General features: G+C 41.4%; 1 protein-coding gene across 1 annotated transcript in view; it reads left to right on the top strand.

The window, feature by feature from the left end:
* The window catches only part of LOC123249935, a 79,777-nt gene extending 75,610 nt beyond the window's left edge, over positions 1 to 4,167 (top strand). The window contains 2 exon segments of the mRNA XM_044679018.1: positions 2,224 to 2,308; positions 3,786 to 4,167. Of these exon segments, the coding sequence (XP_044534953.1) occupies positions 2,224 to 2,308; positions 3,786 to 3,973 (273 nt within the window). The 3' untranslated portion in view covers positions 3,974 to 4,167.
* The last annotated feature ends 15,337 nt before the right edge of the window (positions 4,168 to 19,504 follow it).

Below are 19,504 nucleotides of genomic sequence, written 5' to 3'. Positions count from 1 at the left end.
TACAGCACAGTAGTATTCCATCACCATCAGATACCACAATTTGTTTAGCCATTCTTCAATTGAGGGACAACCCTTCCCCCTTGGTTTTTAAATGAACTTAATTATGTAGAATTTCATTTTACGTATTTTTCTGATATCTCATTGTGAGATACTAGAGAATTCTAACCCTTGCATGGTCCTACCAAGTAGGAAAGGTTTCTAGTATTCATTCAACAACTCTTTGTAACTGAGGCTCTCTCTCAGTGCTGGGACCTATTGAACCCCAGGTTTCAAAGATATCTTTTGGGCCATCTTTGTTTGGACTGGGTTGAGCTGTTGTTCCAGGTCACAGCCCCCATTCACAGTTATATCCCCACTCTTGCCTATAGAACAGAGGACCTCACTTAATTTTGGTAATGTCCTGGATCCTTTTGGCAATCTGATGAAAATTATCAACTTAGAAAAATGTTTCTAGATACATAAAACATGTAGGACTGCAAAGGAAAGTGATGTTATTAAAATGTCATATATATGTATGTATATACATGTACATGCATGCATGCATATATGCATACATACATACATACATACATACATACATATATATTTTTAAGTCTATGGACTCCAGGTTAAGAATCCAAAAAGGTTCTACTCATCTTTGTGTGTGAAGTGGACATAAAAACAATTTTGTTGCTCATTAACTTATCTAATAGCAAAATATTTAGTTAAGACAGAATAGCAAAATAACACAACCAAAAAAAGTTAAAGAGCAGGGGCAGCTAGGTTGCTCAGTGTATTGAGGGTTAGATCCAGAGACAGGAGGTCCTGGGTTCAAAGCTGGTCTCAGATACTTCCTCGATGTGTGACTTTAGGTAAATCACTTAACCTCCATTGCCTAACTTTTACTCCCCTTCTGCCTTGGAACCTATGCATTGTCTTCATTCTAAGATGGTAAGTAAGGTTTTTTTATCCTTTAAATTAAAAAAGAGTTAACGAGCAGCAGAATTGTTTTTATGCCCACTTCACACACAAAATGGGTAGAACCTTTTAAAATTCTTAACCTGGGGTTCATGAACTTAAAAAAATATTTTAATAACACTTAATAAATTTAATCCTTTGTAATCCTATGTGTAAAAGTTAAGTAAGACCCGCTGTTCTATAGGTTAGACTGAGAAAACAACCATTTTCCGGAGAAATTCACAGGGCCAAGGGCAAAATTTAGGTTTTAGAGCCAGCATTAAGATATGCTGTCACTTCTTAGAGGGCAGCTAGGTAAAGCATTGAAAAGAATTCAGGAAGATCTAAGTGCAAATTCAGCCCCAGCCACTTACTAGGTCTGTGACCCTGGGCAAATCACTTAACCCTATTTGCCTCAGTTTTATCATCTGTAGAATGAACTGGAGAAGGAAATGGATCTTTGCTCCCAAATGGGGTCAAGAAGAGTCAGAAATGACTGAAACAAGTGGATAAAAAACAAATTGCAGCACTTACCGTATGCAAGGCACTATCCTAATCACTTTATGTTTATTATCTCATTGGATCCTTGAAATAATCCTGGGAGGTAGGTGCTTTTGTTGTCCCCATTTTACAGATAATGAAACTGAGGGAAACAGAAGTTAAACCACTTGTCCTGCATCTAGTAAGTGTCTGAGGCAGGATTAAAACTCAGGTCTTCTTGATTTGAAGTCTAACACTATCTACTGGAGAGGTATATCCAGAATATGATGTGAATGGAACTAAAATATTGGGAAATGGGGGCAGCTGGGTAGCTCAGTGGATTGAGAGCCAGACCTAGAGACAGGAGGTCCTAGGTTCAAATCCGGCCTCAGACACTTCCGAGCTGTATGACCCTGGGCAAGTCACTTGACCCCATTGCCTACCCTTACCACTCTTCTGCTTTGGAGCCAATACACAGTATTGACTCTAAGACGGAAGGTAAGGATTTAAAAAAAAATATTGAGAAATGTTTAAACAAATAATAAAAAAATGTAATACAACCCAGAAAATGTTTTGTGCAGGGATCTATGCAGGGATCCATCCCTATTTGAGTTTGACACCACTGTCCTGGACCCTCAAGCTCATCAGCTAAGCATTAGCTACATGGAGGCAGGGTCTCCAACTGCTCAGATGGGACCCAAAGCGGCTGAGGAAGAGGGAAACCAAATAAGCCGAAGCAGCATGGAAAGGTCTGTCCTATCAGGGTGGATTATGACTTGTCTCTTTGTTCTTCTTCTCTCCCTCTAGGACAAAGTTGGAAATCGAGCGGCCAAAGCCCTCGCTTCCTTGTATGGCACCTCCTACAGAGTGGGACCTATCTGTTCAACTATATGTAAGTGCTCGCCTCATTTGCTTAGAGATCTGGAAAGTGCTTTGATACATGAATAGAAACATGGCAGGGGACTGGAAATGAGACACCCAGGACTGGCCCACCAAAGCCAGGGAGGATGCCATCTTAGACCGAACTGATTTTAAAATGATGATGATGATGGTATCAGATGATATTGACAAGGGCTAACTATTGTTATTTTGTTTTTAAAACCTTCACTTTCTATCTTAGGAACAATTCTAAGAGAGAAGGGCAAGGACTTGGCAATTGGGATTAAGTGACTTGCCCAGGATCACACAGCTAGGAAGTGTCTGAACCCAGGTCCTCCTGACTCCTGGCACTCCACTTACTGTGCCACTTCGCTGCCCCAAATGCTAGCTATTGTTAATATTCTTCTTCCTCTTCCTATTGTGCTTTATAAATTATTTTCCTTGTAACACCCCCATGAAGTTGGTAGTACAATCATCTCCATTGTACACATGAGGAAAGTGGTCAGGGAAGGTCAATGACTTGCTCAAGGAGATGCAGCTAAGAAGGATCAGAGCCCAAATGTCCTGAAGCCAAACCCAAGGCCCTTTTCATTATCTTGTCCATCTATTATGACGGGGGTCTCTCCTAGGGACTACAGACATCACATTACAAGGTTATTTATTGTTGCTACATACAACCTATGGACCTCTTCTCAGAGTAACGCTTTTAAATGAATAAAATAAAGCACGTAGGATTGTAAAAGAAACCAGTGAAATTTTATAATATAATGTATTATACATCATATAATTAAACAGAATCATCAAAACATTTTAATATAACAAGCTCATAGCCCCCAAGATAACTCCTGAGCCAGATTAACCCCTTATTCTGCATTCCAGGAAACTGGAATTTTTTTAAACCCTTCCCTTCCATTTTATTTTATTTTTTTATTTTTATTTTTTCTAAACCCTCACCTTCCGTCTTGGAGTTAATACTGTGTATTGGCTCCAAGGCAGAAGTGTGGTAATGGCTGGGCCAGTGGTTCCCAAACTTTTTTGGCCTACCGCCCCCTTTCCAGAAAAAAAATATTACTTAGTGTCCTGGAAATTAAATGTTTTAAATTTTAATAGCAATTAATAGGAAAGATAAATGCACCTGTGGCCATCACCGCTCTCCTGGATTGCTGCAGCACCCACCAGGGGGCGGTAGCGCCCACTTTGGGAATCACTGGGCTAGGCAATGGGGGTTAAGTGACTTGCCCAGGGTCATCTGGCTGGGAAGTGTCTGAGGGGTGAAACTGAGATCTTAAGCTATGCTTTGCTCAGGATGACACAGCTGGTTAGTCTTCTCTGGCATATTGCAGTAAGAGATAGACTTTTCGGGGGCTGGGTCATGATTTTCAGAAAGAATGGAAGGTCCCTGGAGGACAGGGTAGCCCTTCTGACCTCGCCTTCATTTTGCTCTTAAATGAGCCCCAGACCCATCAGGGACTTCCTTTTTTTAATTACAGACCCGGCCAGCGGCAGCAGCATAGACTGGGCCTACAAGAATGGAATTAAATACGCCTTCACTTTTGAGCTGAGAGACACCGGACACTACGGCTTCCTTCTGCCAGCCCAGCAGATCCTCCCGACCGCCGAGGAGACGTGGCTGGCCCTGAATGTGATCATGAAGCACGTCCAACACCACCTCCACTAGAGCCATCTCCGGAGCCCAGAAGCGTCTGCCTGGAAGACTGCTGCACGGGCTCACGGTGTGCTTAGAGACCCATATTCTACGGGGGCTCTAGAAAACGATCTTCTACTTAATGCTGGCGTGACTTTAGATAACTCACTTAACATCTCTGCCCTGCAAGTTTCTCATCTGTTAAATGAAGCGGGTCCTACTCAACGACTTTCTGCCAACTGTGCCACGCTGTCGCCTTGCTTGGTTTTTGATGTGTGTGACAATGGGCATTACTCAATAAATATTCATGATGGAGACTGCCGCTGGTTCCCTTCTCCTTTAGTTACTTTTGTGGGCCGACACCATGATTTAGCATGTACTTTTTTTTTTAATTTGAAAATTTCTATTTAATTGATTTAGAATATTTTTCCATGGTTACATGATTCGTGTTCTTTCCCTCCCCTCCCATTCCCTCCCATAGCCAATGAGCAATTCCACTGGGTTTTTCATGTGTCATTGATCAAGACCTGTTTCCATATCATTAATATTTGCATTAGAGTGATCTTTAGAGTCTACATCGCCAATCATATCCCCATCGACCCATGTGATCAAGCAGTTGTTTTTCTTCTGTGTTTCTGCTCCCACAGTTCTTTCTCTGGATGTGAATAGCTTCTTTATCCTAAGTCCCTCAGAATTGTCCTGGATCATTGCATTGCTGCTAGTACAGGAGTCCATTGCATCCTATTTTACCATAGTGTATCCATCTCTGTGTACAGTGTTCTCCTGGTTCTGCTCCTTTTGCTCTGCATCAATTCCTGGAGGACGTTCCAGTTCACATGGAATTCCTCCAGTTCATTATTCCTTTGAGCAAAATAGTATTCCATCACCAAAAGATACCATAATTTGTTTAGCCATTCCCCAATTGAAGGGCGTCCCCATATTTTCCAATGTTTTTCCACCACAAAGAGCGCAGCTACAAATATTTTTGTGCAAGTCTTTTTCCTTATTATCTTTTTGGGGTATAAACCCAGCAGTAGTATGGCTGGATCAAAGGACAGACAGTCTTTTAGCGCCCTTTGGGCATAGTTTCAAATTGCCTTCCAGAATGGTTGGATCAATTCATAACTCCACCAGCAATGCATTAGTGTCCCAATTTTTCTACAACCCCTCCAACATTTATTACTTTCCTTTGCTGTCATATTGATCAATCTGCTGGGTGTGAGGTGATACCTCAGAGTTGTTTTGATTTGCATTTCTCTAATTATAAGAGATTTAGAACATTTTCTGGTGTGTTTATTAATAGTTTTGATTTCTTTATCTGAAAATTGCTTATTCATGTCCCTTGCCCACTTATTAATTGGGGAATGGCTAGTTTTGAGGACCTTATGTCAAATAAGAGAAACAAGTAAAATATGTTTTCTGAATAAATATAAACATAAAACAGGATAGTTAAATATAAGATAATTAAGGAAGAGGGGCAGCTAGCTGGCTCACTGGGTCTGGAGTCAGGAGAGTCTGAGTTCAAATCTAGCCTCTGACTTTTACTAGTTGTGTGACCCTGGGCAAGTCACTTAACTTTGTTTTAATTTCTTCATCTGTAAAAAATGAGCAGGAGAAGGAAATGGAAACCACTCCAGTATCTTTGCCAAGAAAACTCCAAAAGGGGTCTTGAAGACACAACTAAATAACAATAAGGAGGAGTAGGGTGGAATGGATTGTTGAATGGATATTGGAAATCTTTGGGTGGAAAGTGGTGTGTGTAATGCTCATCTTGGAGGAATAGAGGGATTCTATGAAGTGGGGGTAAGGAGAGAGCATGCACCATTCTTGGGGTCCTGAAAATGTCATTTCCTTAAGGCAAGAGTTTTGTTTCCTTTTGTCTTTGAACCCCAAACATTCAGAAAAATAAATTGCATGGAGGAGGCACTTAATAAAAGTGAAATTAATTGAAAACCATATCAATACTTCTATTCTTGCTGAATAGATAAGTTTCTCCCATTTGGGTGACCTGCTCTGAATTAAAAAGGTGCCATGTAAAGCTGGGGAGCAGTGGCACTCTCCTAAAATCCTGGCTCATGGAGACCTATGTGTGTTTGGGGAATATCAAAGGCCATGACAGCTCATATTCCAAGTGTGGCATCATCCCCAATGCCCCCCAACACATATACACACGTACCCACTTCTGCTTGCTAACCTGCAGAGGCACTGATGTCCTCTGGTGATGACATGAGGCTATGGGCTGCTTTATCTGATGAACTGCCCTGCTGGTTGTCTCCGCTGCCCTGGGATATTCATTTGCCTTTTGAAAGAGAACCTCTCTGCTGAGGCTCTGATTGTCTCCTTGAAAAGAAACTCTTCTTTGAATAAAGATCAGAAAATTCCTTTTAACTCTTAGGAGCCTCAGTCCCTTCAGATTATTATAGGGACTCTACTTGGCAAGACTGCAAAGGAGGCTGAGATTGTAAGGAGGAGAGTTTTCTACTCCATCATGCCCCAAGGCCAATGCTAATTACCCCAAGTTTTGTTGGATTGTTTTTTTTCTCCCCAAGTCCTGCAACTATTCATGACCATATTTAGGGTTTTCTGGACAAAATAGACTGGAGTGGTTTACCATTTCCTTCTCCAGTGTATTTTACAGATAAGGAAACTGAGGCTGATAGTGTTAAGTGACTTGCACAGGGCCCTGTAGCTAGTAAGAGTCTGGAGTCAGATTTGAACTCAGGAAAGTGAATCTTCCTGACTCTATCCACTAGGACATGTAGCTTCCCAAAATTACCCCAGGAGCAAGACTAAAACTGAATTATGTTACTTCTGCCCTCTCATAGCAATCCCACCCTGTCCACCTCCAGTAATAAAATCACACTACCTCCTATATAGAATATGGAAATCAAATACTCTAATGACTGACCACCTTACAGGATTGTTATAAGGAAAGTGCTTTGTGAAATCACCATACAAATGAGAGTTATAATTTCAACATCCCCCATGAAGATGACTTAGACACAATAGAAACTCATTAAACATATGTTGATTTCATTCATAACAGGACAGGAATTTAGGAAGCACATAAACAACCCTATATAACAAGCTAGAACAGCAAAAGAGGGCAAAACAATTTTTTTCCCCAACAGAAACTGTGGGTGGAGTCCAGGGAGACATGTGTATGTTGGAGCATACCCAAAGTCTCAGGAATATAAAATGTAAGATTAATATCCCAATTAGAGAAGGAAAAACTTGGCTTCTAATTGAATGTTTAACCATACTTTCCTTAGATTCCTCATTATGGGGAGTGGTGGGTGATCCTGTATCCTTGGAGGCTGCGCGAGTAGAATTTAAACTCTGGTAGGTCCACCTAAAGTAGAAAGGTTTAAGACACAGGCCAAGCACTAACTATGTCACTGTCATCTTTTAACTTGTGGATATTTAAAATATTTAGAATATTTTAATAGTAATAATGCAGAAGGTGAGGTAAGGAATGTTGCCCATCCCTGTTAATTCCAGCAGCAGAAGCCCATGGCTCCCTTTCCAGAAGAATTTCTGGTGGCCCTAATGAGATCACTTGAACAGACAATGCCCAACCAGATATTCTAATGAAGGAACCCTAAGGAATCCTGCCCTCCTGTTCAGCCTGTCATCCCATTCCTGCTTATGGTTTTAAAAGCCCTGCTCACAACCCCATGGTAGGTGGCTTCTCCTAGTGGGAGGGACAGCCCTGTAGGCATGCTTAACTTTTCTCTCTCAATACATTCTTCTAATTTTAAGATAGATTTGTCTTCAAAATTATTTTCCAAGTTAACATGCCCAAGGACCAGCTTAACTAAATTTGTAGGGGTAGTTGATTGGCATGGTGGAAAACGGTTCTGGACTTGGAGTTAGGAAGACCTACGTTCAAAGGCTGTCTTAATACTTACTAACTGTGTGACCCTGGGTAAGTCATTAACTTTTCTCAATCTGTTTCCTCATTGGTAAAATTGAGATTGTAATAGCATCTGCCTCACAAGGTTGTTATGAGGATAAAATAAAATCATGTAAAGTACTTTGTTATTGTTAATTATTATTATTATCATCAACTTACTATGTGATGTTTTTAGCCACAGAAACTCACAAAAATCAATTAATAATATTAATTAGTAATTATTAATAATGTGGAGCACAAAGGGCAGCTAGGCAGTAGAGTGGATAGAGTGCTAGGCCTGGAGGTGAGAGGACTTGGATTCAAAACAGGTCTCAGATACTTCCTAGCTATGTGACCCTGGGCAAGTCACTTAACCCTGATTGCCTAACCCAGTGGTTCCCAAACTTTTTTGGTCTACCGCCCCCTTTCTAAAATAAATATTACTTAGCACCCCCTGTCACATACTATCACCGCCCCCTTACAGTTATTCACCACCCCCAAATGCACCTGTGGCCATCACTGCCCCCCTGGATCGCTGCAGCACCCACAAGGGGACAGTGGTGCCCACTTTGGGAATCACTGGCCTAACCCTTGCCACTCTTCTGTCTTAGAATTGATATTAAGAAAGAAGGTAAGGGTTTTTTTTTTTTAAAAAAGAACAATCTGAATCACTAATTATTAACCATATTAATCAATTAGTTATTAATTAATAATAAAGAAACAGTGTGTAATCTAATAGAAAGTGTATTGGACTTGAAATCACAAGAGCCTGGTGTTCAAATCCCACCTATCTGAGACTTTCTGTTTGTGAGACTATGGAAAGTCACTTAACTATTCTCAGCCTTAATTTTTTCATCTGTACAATGAAGCCCCAGTCTACCTTTCCCGCTTTATCTCATGCTACCTTCTTTCCATACCCTAGAAGGTAACATCTATCTAATAATGATAATTAATCTAGTAATGATAATGATAAGTAGGAGGAAAGCTAGGTGGTTCAATAAATAGAGTACCAGCCCTGGAGTCAGGAAGACCTGAGTTCAATTCTAGCTGCAGATACTTTCTAGTTGGGTGACCCTGGGCAAATCACTTAATGCTGTTTGCCTCAGTTTCCTCATCTACAAAATGACCTAGAGAAGGAAATGGCAAACTACTCCATTCTTTTTGGCAAGGGAAAAGTGTTTTAAGGTTTGCAAAGAGCCTTATAGATATTATCTTATTTAATCCTTACAATTCTGGTGCTATTGTGATTCTCATTTTATAGTTGAGGAAAGTGTGGCACAAAGAGATTGTCACTCACACCAGGTCACACAGCTAATAAGAGTGAGGTCAGATTTTATATCTGTCTTCCTGACTTTATATAGTCTTCCTGACTTCGGTGTCTAGCTAATGTGTCTAAAATAATGTATGTAGCTAACTGAAAACTTAAAACTCTACAGAATTGCCAACTATTATTATTACTAAGAAGGCATGAAGTTGTGATTTACCTAAATAAGAGAAGTACCCATACTGGTTAAATCATGGGCCCTAGAAAAAGAAGTTAAATACGTCTATCTGAAAGGTGAGCAGAATTGCTCTATTATTGGTAGAGTGCTAAGAGAGAGGCCTGGATCACATTATCTCCTAAGTTCCACCATTTTGGACAACCAACTGAAATTGATCACATGGCTGCCATAGTCTTTGCAACTGGGTAAGTAGGACTCCCCTTTAGGAGCTGGGGCATCAAGGGGTGACCTAGAGCCATAACACTCTTCTGCTCAAAAACCATCAGTGCCTCCCATCACCAGTTGAACCAAACCCAAATATTCATACTTAATTTTTCAGACTGTTGTTTCATTCTTATACAAATGAATCTATAGAAGGTTGATATAAAAACAGAAGCTTTTGATTTGCTTTCATAAGAAGCTTGGGATTCTTCTTGTGAAGAACTCTGAAGGCTAAATTGACCTACAAGGATGGTCCCAAGCACCAAATGCCATTCTTGGTTTAAGTGACAAATTGACCCTAACTGCAGACATAAAACCTTAATGTTCCAGCAAGAATGTAAACAGTTTCAGGAAACTAAGGCCGGCTGCAGTCCCTTTGGTGTTTCTCTTACTTTTAAGTTCTTTTGGAGGTACACTATGCCTGGCTTCTCAATAATCTGGAAATTATTTAATTGGTAACAACACTTTCTCTGCTTCTTTAGATGTATAAATGGTGCGAGGGGAACTGACCAGGAGAGAATTTCCGGTCTCAGTCCTCTCTCTCTTACAATTGCTATAAAAGCTTGTATAATTATGATTCATTCTTATTTGGGATATTGTTCTTGTTCAGTCATTTCAGTTGTGTCTGACTCTTTATGGCCCTCCTTGGGATTTTCTTGCAAAGATACTGGAGTGATCTGCCATTTCTTTCTCCAGTTCATTTTATTGATGAGGAAACCGAGACCAACAGGGTTAAGTGACTTGTCCAAGGTTACACAGCTAGTAAGTGTCTGCATTTGAATACAGGTCTTTCTGATTACAGGCCTGGCACTAGCTGCCCATTTGAAGGCATAGTCCTGAGTATTATTTTCTTGGCAAAGTCATTAAATGAGTTTTGCAATTTCACAAAGGCAACCTAGCCTGATCTCATCCTTTTTTTGGTTTCATTTGAAGCCCAATAGATTCTTACCTTTACTCTGTGTGTGTCTACCTGCCTCAAATGTGTTTCTTGTAAACAACGTATGGTAGGATACTGTTTTTTAATCCACTCTGTTACCTGCTTTCATTTTATGGGCTTATTCACCATTTACACTTACAATTATGATTACTGGCTATGTGTTCCCCTCCATCTTGATTTTCTCTTTTAATCCTGTCCTTTCTCCTTTTACTCTTTTCCCAGCAAAAGTTTTCACTTCTGATCACTCCCCACTTCCCCCCTCCCTTATACTACTCTCCTTCCCACCACCATCCTTCTTACTCCCTTCCTACTTCTCTATATGGTCTTTTGATCACCTTCTAATCTCTCCTTCCCTTATATTACTCCCCTCCCCACCACCTCCTTTCTCATTCCCCTTATGCTTCTCTATAGGGTAAGATAGGATTCTATACCTCAATAACCTGGCTGTTTTTCTCTCTCTGAGCCAATTCCAATGAGAGTAAGATTTTAGTATTATTTTTCACCACCCTGATCCTCTCTTCTACTATAATAGTATTCCCCCTGTCACTGCACCTCTTTATGTGATATAATTTACCCCATTTTACTTTGGAAAGGAGAGAGGTTGGAACTGAAAAGAAAAAGTAAAACATTTTTAAAGGTTAAAAAAAAAGTAAAATCTTAGGAGGAAGGATGATGGACAATTGTGAGCAGTATCTTGTCATAAGACAGGGAGATGCAATAAGGGGTAAAACCAGTTTATAGATACTTTGGCAAGACATTCTAATAAACAAAGACATTCCAAGGGCATTTAAGGGTGAAATAAAAGGAGGTCATTATTCAGAAGAAAAATAAATATTATACCTTATATCAATCTCTGGCAGTGCTTTTATTGTAGCAGGACCCTGCTGCTCCACAACAAGACCCTCTTATTTCTTGACTCTGAAACTTCCCCAGCCTCTTCTCTACCTCCTGACTTCTCTGGTTTCCTTTAAATCTCAACTAAAAATGCCATCTTCTAAAGAAAGTCTTTGCCCAACCTTCTTAATTCTAGTGCCTTTCTTCTGTTAATTATTTCCTATTTATTCCAATATCTTGGAATAAATCAGTAGATTGAGAGCCAGGCCTAGAGACGGGAGGTCCTAGGTTCAAATCTGGCCTCAAACACTTCCCAGCTGTGTGACCCTGGGCAAGTCACTTGACCCCCATTGCCTACCCTTACCACTCTTCTGCCTTGGAGCCAATACACAGTATTGATTCCAAGACGGAAGGTAAGGGTTTAAAAAAAATACCCAATTAGCACTTATTAAATTATCTACTAGGTGCCAGGCACTGTACTAAGCTACATAAAGGATAAAGAGGAGATAATTCACAGAGAGAAGGCCCTACTCTAAGAGTTGTTATGAGGACAGAAGATAAGGGTTTGAAAAAAAAAGGTATTCTATCAATTCATAAAGTTATCCCAAGTTTTCCCTGATTTCTTCATATTCCTTGTTTCTGATGATGCTATAATATTCCATTACATTCATATACCTACCACATTCTTTAGTCATTCTCCAATCAATGGACACCTACTTTGCTTTATCAATTCCACAGTCTAGTGGGGGAGACAACATGCAAAAAAAGATCTATATAAAAACAAGTTATAAACAGAATAAAAAAGAGTCAAGAGGAGTTGAGGAATTCTATATGTAGAAGTCTGGGATTTTAGTGGGGACTTAAAAGAAATCAAGGAAGCCAGTGGGTAGCTCAGAGGAGGGAGAGCATTCCAGGTAAAGGGAAACAGCCAGAAAAAATGCCTGGAGCTAAGAGATGGAGTGTCTTGTTTGTGGGATAGCCAGAAAGCCATTATCACTGTATGGAAGAGTATATGTTAGGGAGTAGGGTGTAGGAAGACTGGAAAGGGTGGAGGGGGCTAAGTTTTGAAAGGCCTTGAACCCCAAATAAATCCTGATTTTTATGAAGAGGGTTAGAATGCAGTCTGGGAACTACATATACACACATACATATATTTTATACACACATATATCTAGTTATAATATAACTTTATTGTAAAGGGGGCATTCTGGCTCCCATTACATATTATCATATATACCAAATACACTCTCATAGCTTCATTTGCCTGGTTTACTTCCCAAGACTTGTAGGTTCTAAAGAGCCCGGGGAGAGACGTTGATATTAGACGTGGGATTCTTTAAAAGTGGAAGGGAAAGGATTCCGTGGCACCTGTCCCACCCACATTTTGGATGCTAAATTCATGACATTTGGACGCTACCACCTGGCCATAGCCCCCGCAGCAATTTTTCAGTGTCCTATTTCAGGACAGACAGAAATCTTAAGAAATTTCAGATCATGGAGAGAAGTGTTCCCAAGACCCTCGAAACCCTCCGGCTGCAATACCCCAGCTCATAGGGTGCTTTCGAAACCAGAGGTGGGTTAATTGCATGTATCCAAACTCTAGTTGCGCCAAGAGCCGGGAAATTTATGAACAGAGACTAATATTTTCCCATCGCTTGACTCTAGACCTCCGGGCAGGAATGAGGACACAGAAATTATCCCAAACATGTTTCGTGGATTCAAGGAGCACTAAACGGAGGTGGAGATGTCTGATATGTATGATGACTTTTTCTTGTTCGGTTGTGTCTGACACTTTTCTTGACAAAGATACTAGAGTGATTTGCCATTTCCTTCTCCAGCTCATTTTACAGATGAGGAAACTGAGGCAAGCAGGATTCAGTGACTTTCCCATGGTTGTGCAGCTAGTGTCCGAGGCTGGATTTGAACTCACAAAGATGAGTCTTCCAGATTCTCAGCCCAGTGCTCTCTCTTTCCATTGCACCATCTAACTGCTTATGGTTCACTCAACCATTGTGATGTGAATGTGTCTCTAATAGGATCTTAGACTTGGAGACGAAAAGGACCACCCCACACCCCCACACAGGAATGTCAGAATCAGGAATATTCCATTCAGGGGGCAGAGCTAAGCAGTGACTGGCAGCCTAAGATCTGGGCTTGATTTAGTTGATTCAGCCTTCATTAGTGTTGGGAAGTTGTGGTGACATATAAGCCAGGGAACTATTGCTGGGTCTTTAATTGTGCTTCTGTATGAATGTAATTCACTTCCATAAACACTGATAAGTTCCTTTTACTATATATTAGACACTGTAGTAAAGGTTCAAGATAAAAAGATGAAAAATGACTGTTCACGCTCTTGAGGAGTTTATAATTTGTCAAGACTGGGCTGATAAGACCAAAAATGACAATAATATTATTTTTTTTAAAATTCTTATTTTCAGTCTTAGAATCAATACTGAGTATCAGTTCCAAGGCAGAAGAGCTGGAAGGGCTAGACAATGGACATTAAGTGACTTGCCCAGGGTCACACAGCAAGAAAGTGTCTGAAGTCAAATCTGAACCCAGGACCTCCTGTGTCTGGATCTGGCGATCTGAGCCACCAAGTTGACCTGACTATATAATTTTTTTTTCGTCATAGGGAAGTCATTAACCACCCTCAACCTCAGTTCTTTCTCTAGCTGTGGAGAGCATTCTTTCTCATAGTTCTCAAAGTTGTCCTGGATCATTGCATTGCTATTAGTAGTAGAGTCTATTACATTTGATTGTCCCACAATGTTTCAGTTTCTGTGTACAATGCTCTCCTGGTTCTGCCCATTTTACTCCCTATCAGTTAATGTAGGTCCTCCCAGTTCATATAGAAATCAAGCAGTTCATCATTCCTTATAGCACAATAGTATTCCATCACCATCACATACCACAACTTGTTCAGTCATTCTCCAGTGGAGGGAGACCCCCTCATTTTGCAATTTTTTTGCCTTGGTTTAAAAAATCCCCATAGGTTTATAGATTTGGAGCTTGAATTGACCATTAGACTATGATCTCCTTGAGAACAGGAGCTATCTTTTGCCTTTCCTTATATCCCCTGTCCTTCGCTCAGTGCCTGGCACATAGAAGATACCTAATAAATGCTTATTGATGAATTAGAAGGATTTCTTTTCAAATCTGGCCCCAGATGCTTCCTAGCTGTGTGATCCTGGTCAAGGCATTTAATCCCCTTTGACTAGCCCTTAATGCTTTTATGCCTTAGAACAATACTTACTATTGATTTTAAGATAAAACATAAGGGGGGAGGAGGAGAAGAAGGAGAAAAGGAGGAGGAAGAGGAAGAGGAAAAAAAGGAAGAGGTAGAAGAATAGGAGGAAAAAGAAGAGGAAGAGGAGGAAGAAAGAAAAAGGAGAAGAAGCTGTAGAGGACTGTAGAGGAAGAAGGAGGAGGAGGAGGAGGAAGAAGAAGAAGAAGAAGAAGAAGAAGAAGAAGAAGAAGAAGAAGAAGAAGAAGAAGAAGAAGAAGAAGAAGAAGAAGAAGAAGAAGAAGAAGAAAAGGAGGCAGAGGTGGAGATGGAGGAGGTGGAGGAGGAGGAGAAGAAGAAGAAGAAAAGACTTCTGCTCCCTTCATTCTATAGATGAAGAAACAGAGGCTCAGATTTACCCAAGATCACTCAAGTCAGGATTTCAAGCCACATCTCCTCCTTATTGCTTTGTCCTGCAGTCCTCTTTCTGACCACAGGGGGCGACAATGCGGACTCCCTGACCTGAAGCGCTTTGCTGACTGGGGGCCTGGGATGCCTCGTGGCTAGACTGCTCTCCTGCACACAGGTCCTCCCGGAGGCTGCAGTGGCGCCCCTTAGCCTGTAGGCTCCGACCTCCAGGCAGGAAGCAGCAGGAAATGCTTCCATCCCACCCACTGTCCCCCTGCCAGGTGGGTCTGAGAGGCCAGACGTGGAGCCGCGGTGTGGTGAGTGTCCGCGTGGAGGGCATGGGGAATGGGAGAGAGGGGGACCGGGGGATCGGGGGTCCTGCCCTGGGGGGCTGGGTGCTCCCCTCCCCCCACTCTGTGGGCCCTTGGGCAGCATGGCACGGTGGGAGAGAAGGGCAGAAGCCTTTATTAAGCACCTGCTGTGTGCCAGGCACTGAGCTAAGCGCCTTACAAACATTCTCTCCTTTCATCCTCACCACAACCCTGGGAGCGGGAGGCTGTTATTATCCTTAATTGGATTCTTTTCCTTAGTGCTTTGTGTGACCTTGGACAAATCAAGCCAACTCTCTGGGCCGTGGTTTCCTCCTGTATAAAATGAGGGGATGGCACTAAATAATGAGTTTTTGTTTTCTATATTGCTTTACATTTTTTTATTTTGTTTTGATTTGTATTGATTTTTTTAACCCATCCCTTATGTCTTGGAATCAATACTGTGTCATGATCCCAAGGCAGAAGCGTGGAGAGGGCTAGGCAATGGGGGTTAAGTGACTTGCCATAGGACCACACTCATCCTCCTCTCCACCTTCACACACTTGGCTATCACCAGCCGGGCCTTTTCAAATATAGGTAGTGAGTAATGAAACATTATATTTTAAAATTTCTTCCTTTTAATAAATATATTTCTAATATTTTTAAAAATTGCATTCTGCATTTTCTCCCTTCCTCCAGTCCTTCCCTCATCTAAGAGAAAGTATATATATACACAATCATGTGAAATATGCATGTGATATCAGGCAAAACATTTCCATATAAGCCATATTGGGGAAAAAGGCAAGAAAAATAAAGTGATAAAGTAAGTTTCAGTCTGCACTTAAGAGTCCATCAGATATGATCAGAATAATATCTATTATTGGCAGTCAGGTGGCTCAGTGGATTGAGAGCCAGTTCTAGGGACAGGAGGTCCTAGGTTCAAATCTGACCTGATACTTCCTAACTGTGTGACCCTGGGCAAGTCACTTAATCCCCATTGCCTAGCCCTTATAGCTCTTCTGCCTTAGAATGATACACAGTATTCATTCTAAGATAGAAGGGAAGCGCTTAAAAAAAAACAAGAAAACCCAGTGAAGTAATAAATATTTAAATTGTACCTAACATGTGCCAAGGACTGTGATAAACACTTTAAAATTGTGATCATATTTGATCCTTACAACTACCCTGGGGAAGAGGTGCTACTAGTAGTAGCTCCATTTTACAGATGGGGAAACTGAGGCAGCAGCCATTAAGTGCCTTGCCCTGGGTCACCCAGATACTAAGTGTCTAATACACATTATTCCAATATAGATTTCTACATATAATTCCAATATATCTTCTCCTCATATATATTATTCTAATATGTTTCTATATATTATTCCAATATGTATGCCTACGTAGATCATTCCAATATATCATTTGAATATATATTATGCCAAGATAGAGTAGATTCTTATATATAATTCCAATATATGTTCTCCTCTTATATATTATTTCAGTCTGTATTCCTACATAGATTATTCCAATATAGAGTCCTATTTGTACTTTTCCAATATATATAATTCAAATATATATTATTCTCACAAATATTATTCCATTATATTCCCATGTTATTCCAATACATATTCCTGCATATTATTTAACATATTTTGTTCTAATATAGATTCCTATATATTATTCTAACATATATTATTTCAATGCATCCCTATATATTATTCCCACATTATTTGAACATATAATTCTAATATAGATTCCTACATATATTTTTGAATATGTATAATTGTAGTATATTATTCTCACATATATTATAACATATTCTTATATACGATTCCAATGCATATTCCTATGTCTGTTATTCATATATATGTACCTATAATTCCAACATTTATGTGAATCTGCCCTCAAGTCATCCAGCTAGTATTGGAGACAAGGAGATGAGTGCAGAGCTTCCATCTTCCTGGATCCCTACTGTCTCCCCTGAGCCACCTCAGTCCCTAAGGATGAGGATTACTCATTCAGGAAAGGGGGCTACCTGGGCACAGGTATCAGGGTCTTTTTTTGTTAAACTGTAAGCCTTCTGCAGAGCTGGGGCTCCTCATCCAGCCTGTCCTGTATCTGGTCAACAGCCTCATGAAATGATGGGCTAGGCAAAAGCAACAATAAATAATCAAGATGTTCCCAACCTTTCTTCCTCGAATCCACTTAATCTGTCCTTCCGGGAAAGGGTGGCTGTGGGAGTGGGTTTCTGGGAAATGCCGTTGATGAGTGGCCTTTCTGTTGAAACACCGTTACCAGAAATAGTTCGGATGAGCATGACTGTCTTTTTGCCTCTGCTGTGGATTTTCTGTCTGTCATTGGGTTCTGCAGCCCCAAAGAGCTGTTTCCTGATGGCAGCCTCTGCCTTGCCATCCCTAGTGCCCAAGCTGGTGAGATCTTGGCCTCCTGGGCCCCGTGAAAGAGGCTCTTCTTTAAGGGAAGGCCCCTTGTAAGAGTATTTGTGGGAATGCTTGGAATGCTTGGAATGGTTTCCAACCTCACGATGGCCACTGTGCCATCAGTGCTCATCCCCAACCTTGAGGATTCCCACCTGTAGAGCCACTTCTACAATCTACCTTTTTGTTTTGTTGTTTTTTCCACCCAGTGACCTTCTCTTGACCACCAACACCCCCCCCCCAAACCTGGAGTTTAACCAAAGAATCAGTCAGCAAGTCTGTATTAAATTCTTAAGGACCAGGTACTGTGTGGCAGATGCGAAGGATATAAGGACAGCAAGAAGCAGAAATGTTCCCTATCCTCCAGGAGCATTTGTTTTAGGAGGAGGAGCAGAAACACGTACAAAATCAATATAAGATCATTTCTGAGGGAGAGCCCCAATATTGACTGATTGAATGTAGCGAACTGAAATAAATATAATTTCTGAAGGAGAAATGGACCGAATGAACCTGATAGGGAGCCCTGCTCTACTCTGGGGGGGCTTCTAGACCTGTGGCTTCATTATTGTAGGACCCTCCTGCAACATGGAAAATGGCAGGGTGGAATTCCTGCAAGATACAGGATCAAGCCTCACCCAGAGTTCTCTAGGGGGAATCCCCTGGAATTCCCTGGCTTGACCCTGTATCTTGCAGGAATTCCACCCTGCCATTTTCCATGTTGCGCTCCCAGTATGGACGGGTGGGTTTCCACTCGTACTGATCAGGAATTCTTTTTTTTTTTTAAACCCTTACCTTCTGTCTTAGAATCAATACTAAGAGTTGGCTCCAAGGCAGAAGAGAGATAAGGGCTAAGAAATCAGGGTTAAGTGACTTGCCCAGGGTCACATAGCTAGAAAGTGTCTGAGGCCAGATTTGAACCCCGAATCTCCCTTCTTCAAGCCTGGCTCTCAATGCCCTGAGACATATAGCTGCCCCTCAGCAATCTATTTTTACTCAAAAGCCTCAGTTAGTTGCCTGGGATCCAGACAGAGGTAGTGGAATTGCTCATCAGAGGCAGAACTTGAACCCAGGTCTACAGAACTGAAGAAATCTAGACTCAAACTACTATGTTCCAGGTCCTGTGCTAAGCACTTTACAAATCTAATCTCATTTTTTCCTCCAACAACTCTGGGATGTAGGTGCTATTATTATATGCATTTTACAGATGAGGAAACCAAGGCAGACAGAGACTAAGTGACTTGCCAAGGGTCAGGTAACTAGTGAGTGTTTGAGGCTGGATTTGAATCCAAGTCTTCCTGATTCTAGGGCGTGTGCCTAGGTCTACCCTCCTCCGCCTAAGCAAGGGGGTTTCTGCTGCTTCGGGGGGTTAAGCTCTGAGCTGGCTCTCCTAGGAGGACACACCAAAGGGAAGGTGGGAGTGTGTGTATGGGTGGATCTGGCGAACAGACAGGGGCCAGACCAAGTAGGGCAGTCGATACTTTTAAAGCCATGGCTGTTATTTCCCAATGGCATTCACCCATTAGGCGTGTTCACTTAGCGTTAACCCAGAATTACGTTTTGGGGTCTTGATGGTCTTTCTTGGATTCCTGTAAACGTCCCCTAAAATCGTCCCGGAACAGAGCCGCGTCGGAGGGCGCAGGGAAACCGCCATCCCGGCCATCTCTCGAAGTCAGAAATGATTTGGGATCAAAGTGAAATACAACGCGGAGGGGGATCTTTCATGGAAGGATGGCAGGGCTGAGAGAAAGGCTTTCTCTTTTCTGCCCCTCTCCGGCTCCCTCTCTGCTGTCTCTGGGGCTCTGCCATCGCTCGGGGGGGGGG

The sequence above is a fragment of the Gracilinanus agilis genome, chromosome 5 (genome assembly GCF_016433145.1).
Source record: "Gracilinanus agilis isolate LMUSP501 chromosome 5, AgileGrace, whole genome shotgun sequence".
In the NCBI taxonomy this organism is placed as follows: domain Eukaryota; kingdom Metazoa; phylum Chordata; class Mammalia; order Didelphimorphia; family Didelphidae; genus Gracilinanus; species Gracilinanus agilis.
This window is presented reverse-complemented; position numbering and strand designations above follow the sequence as displayed.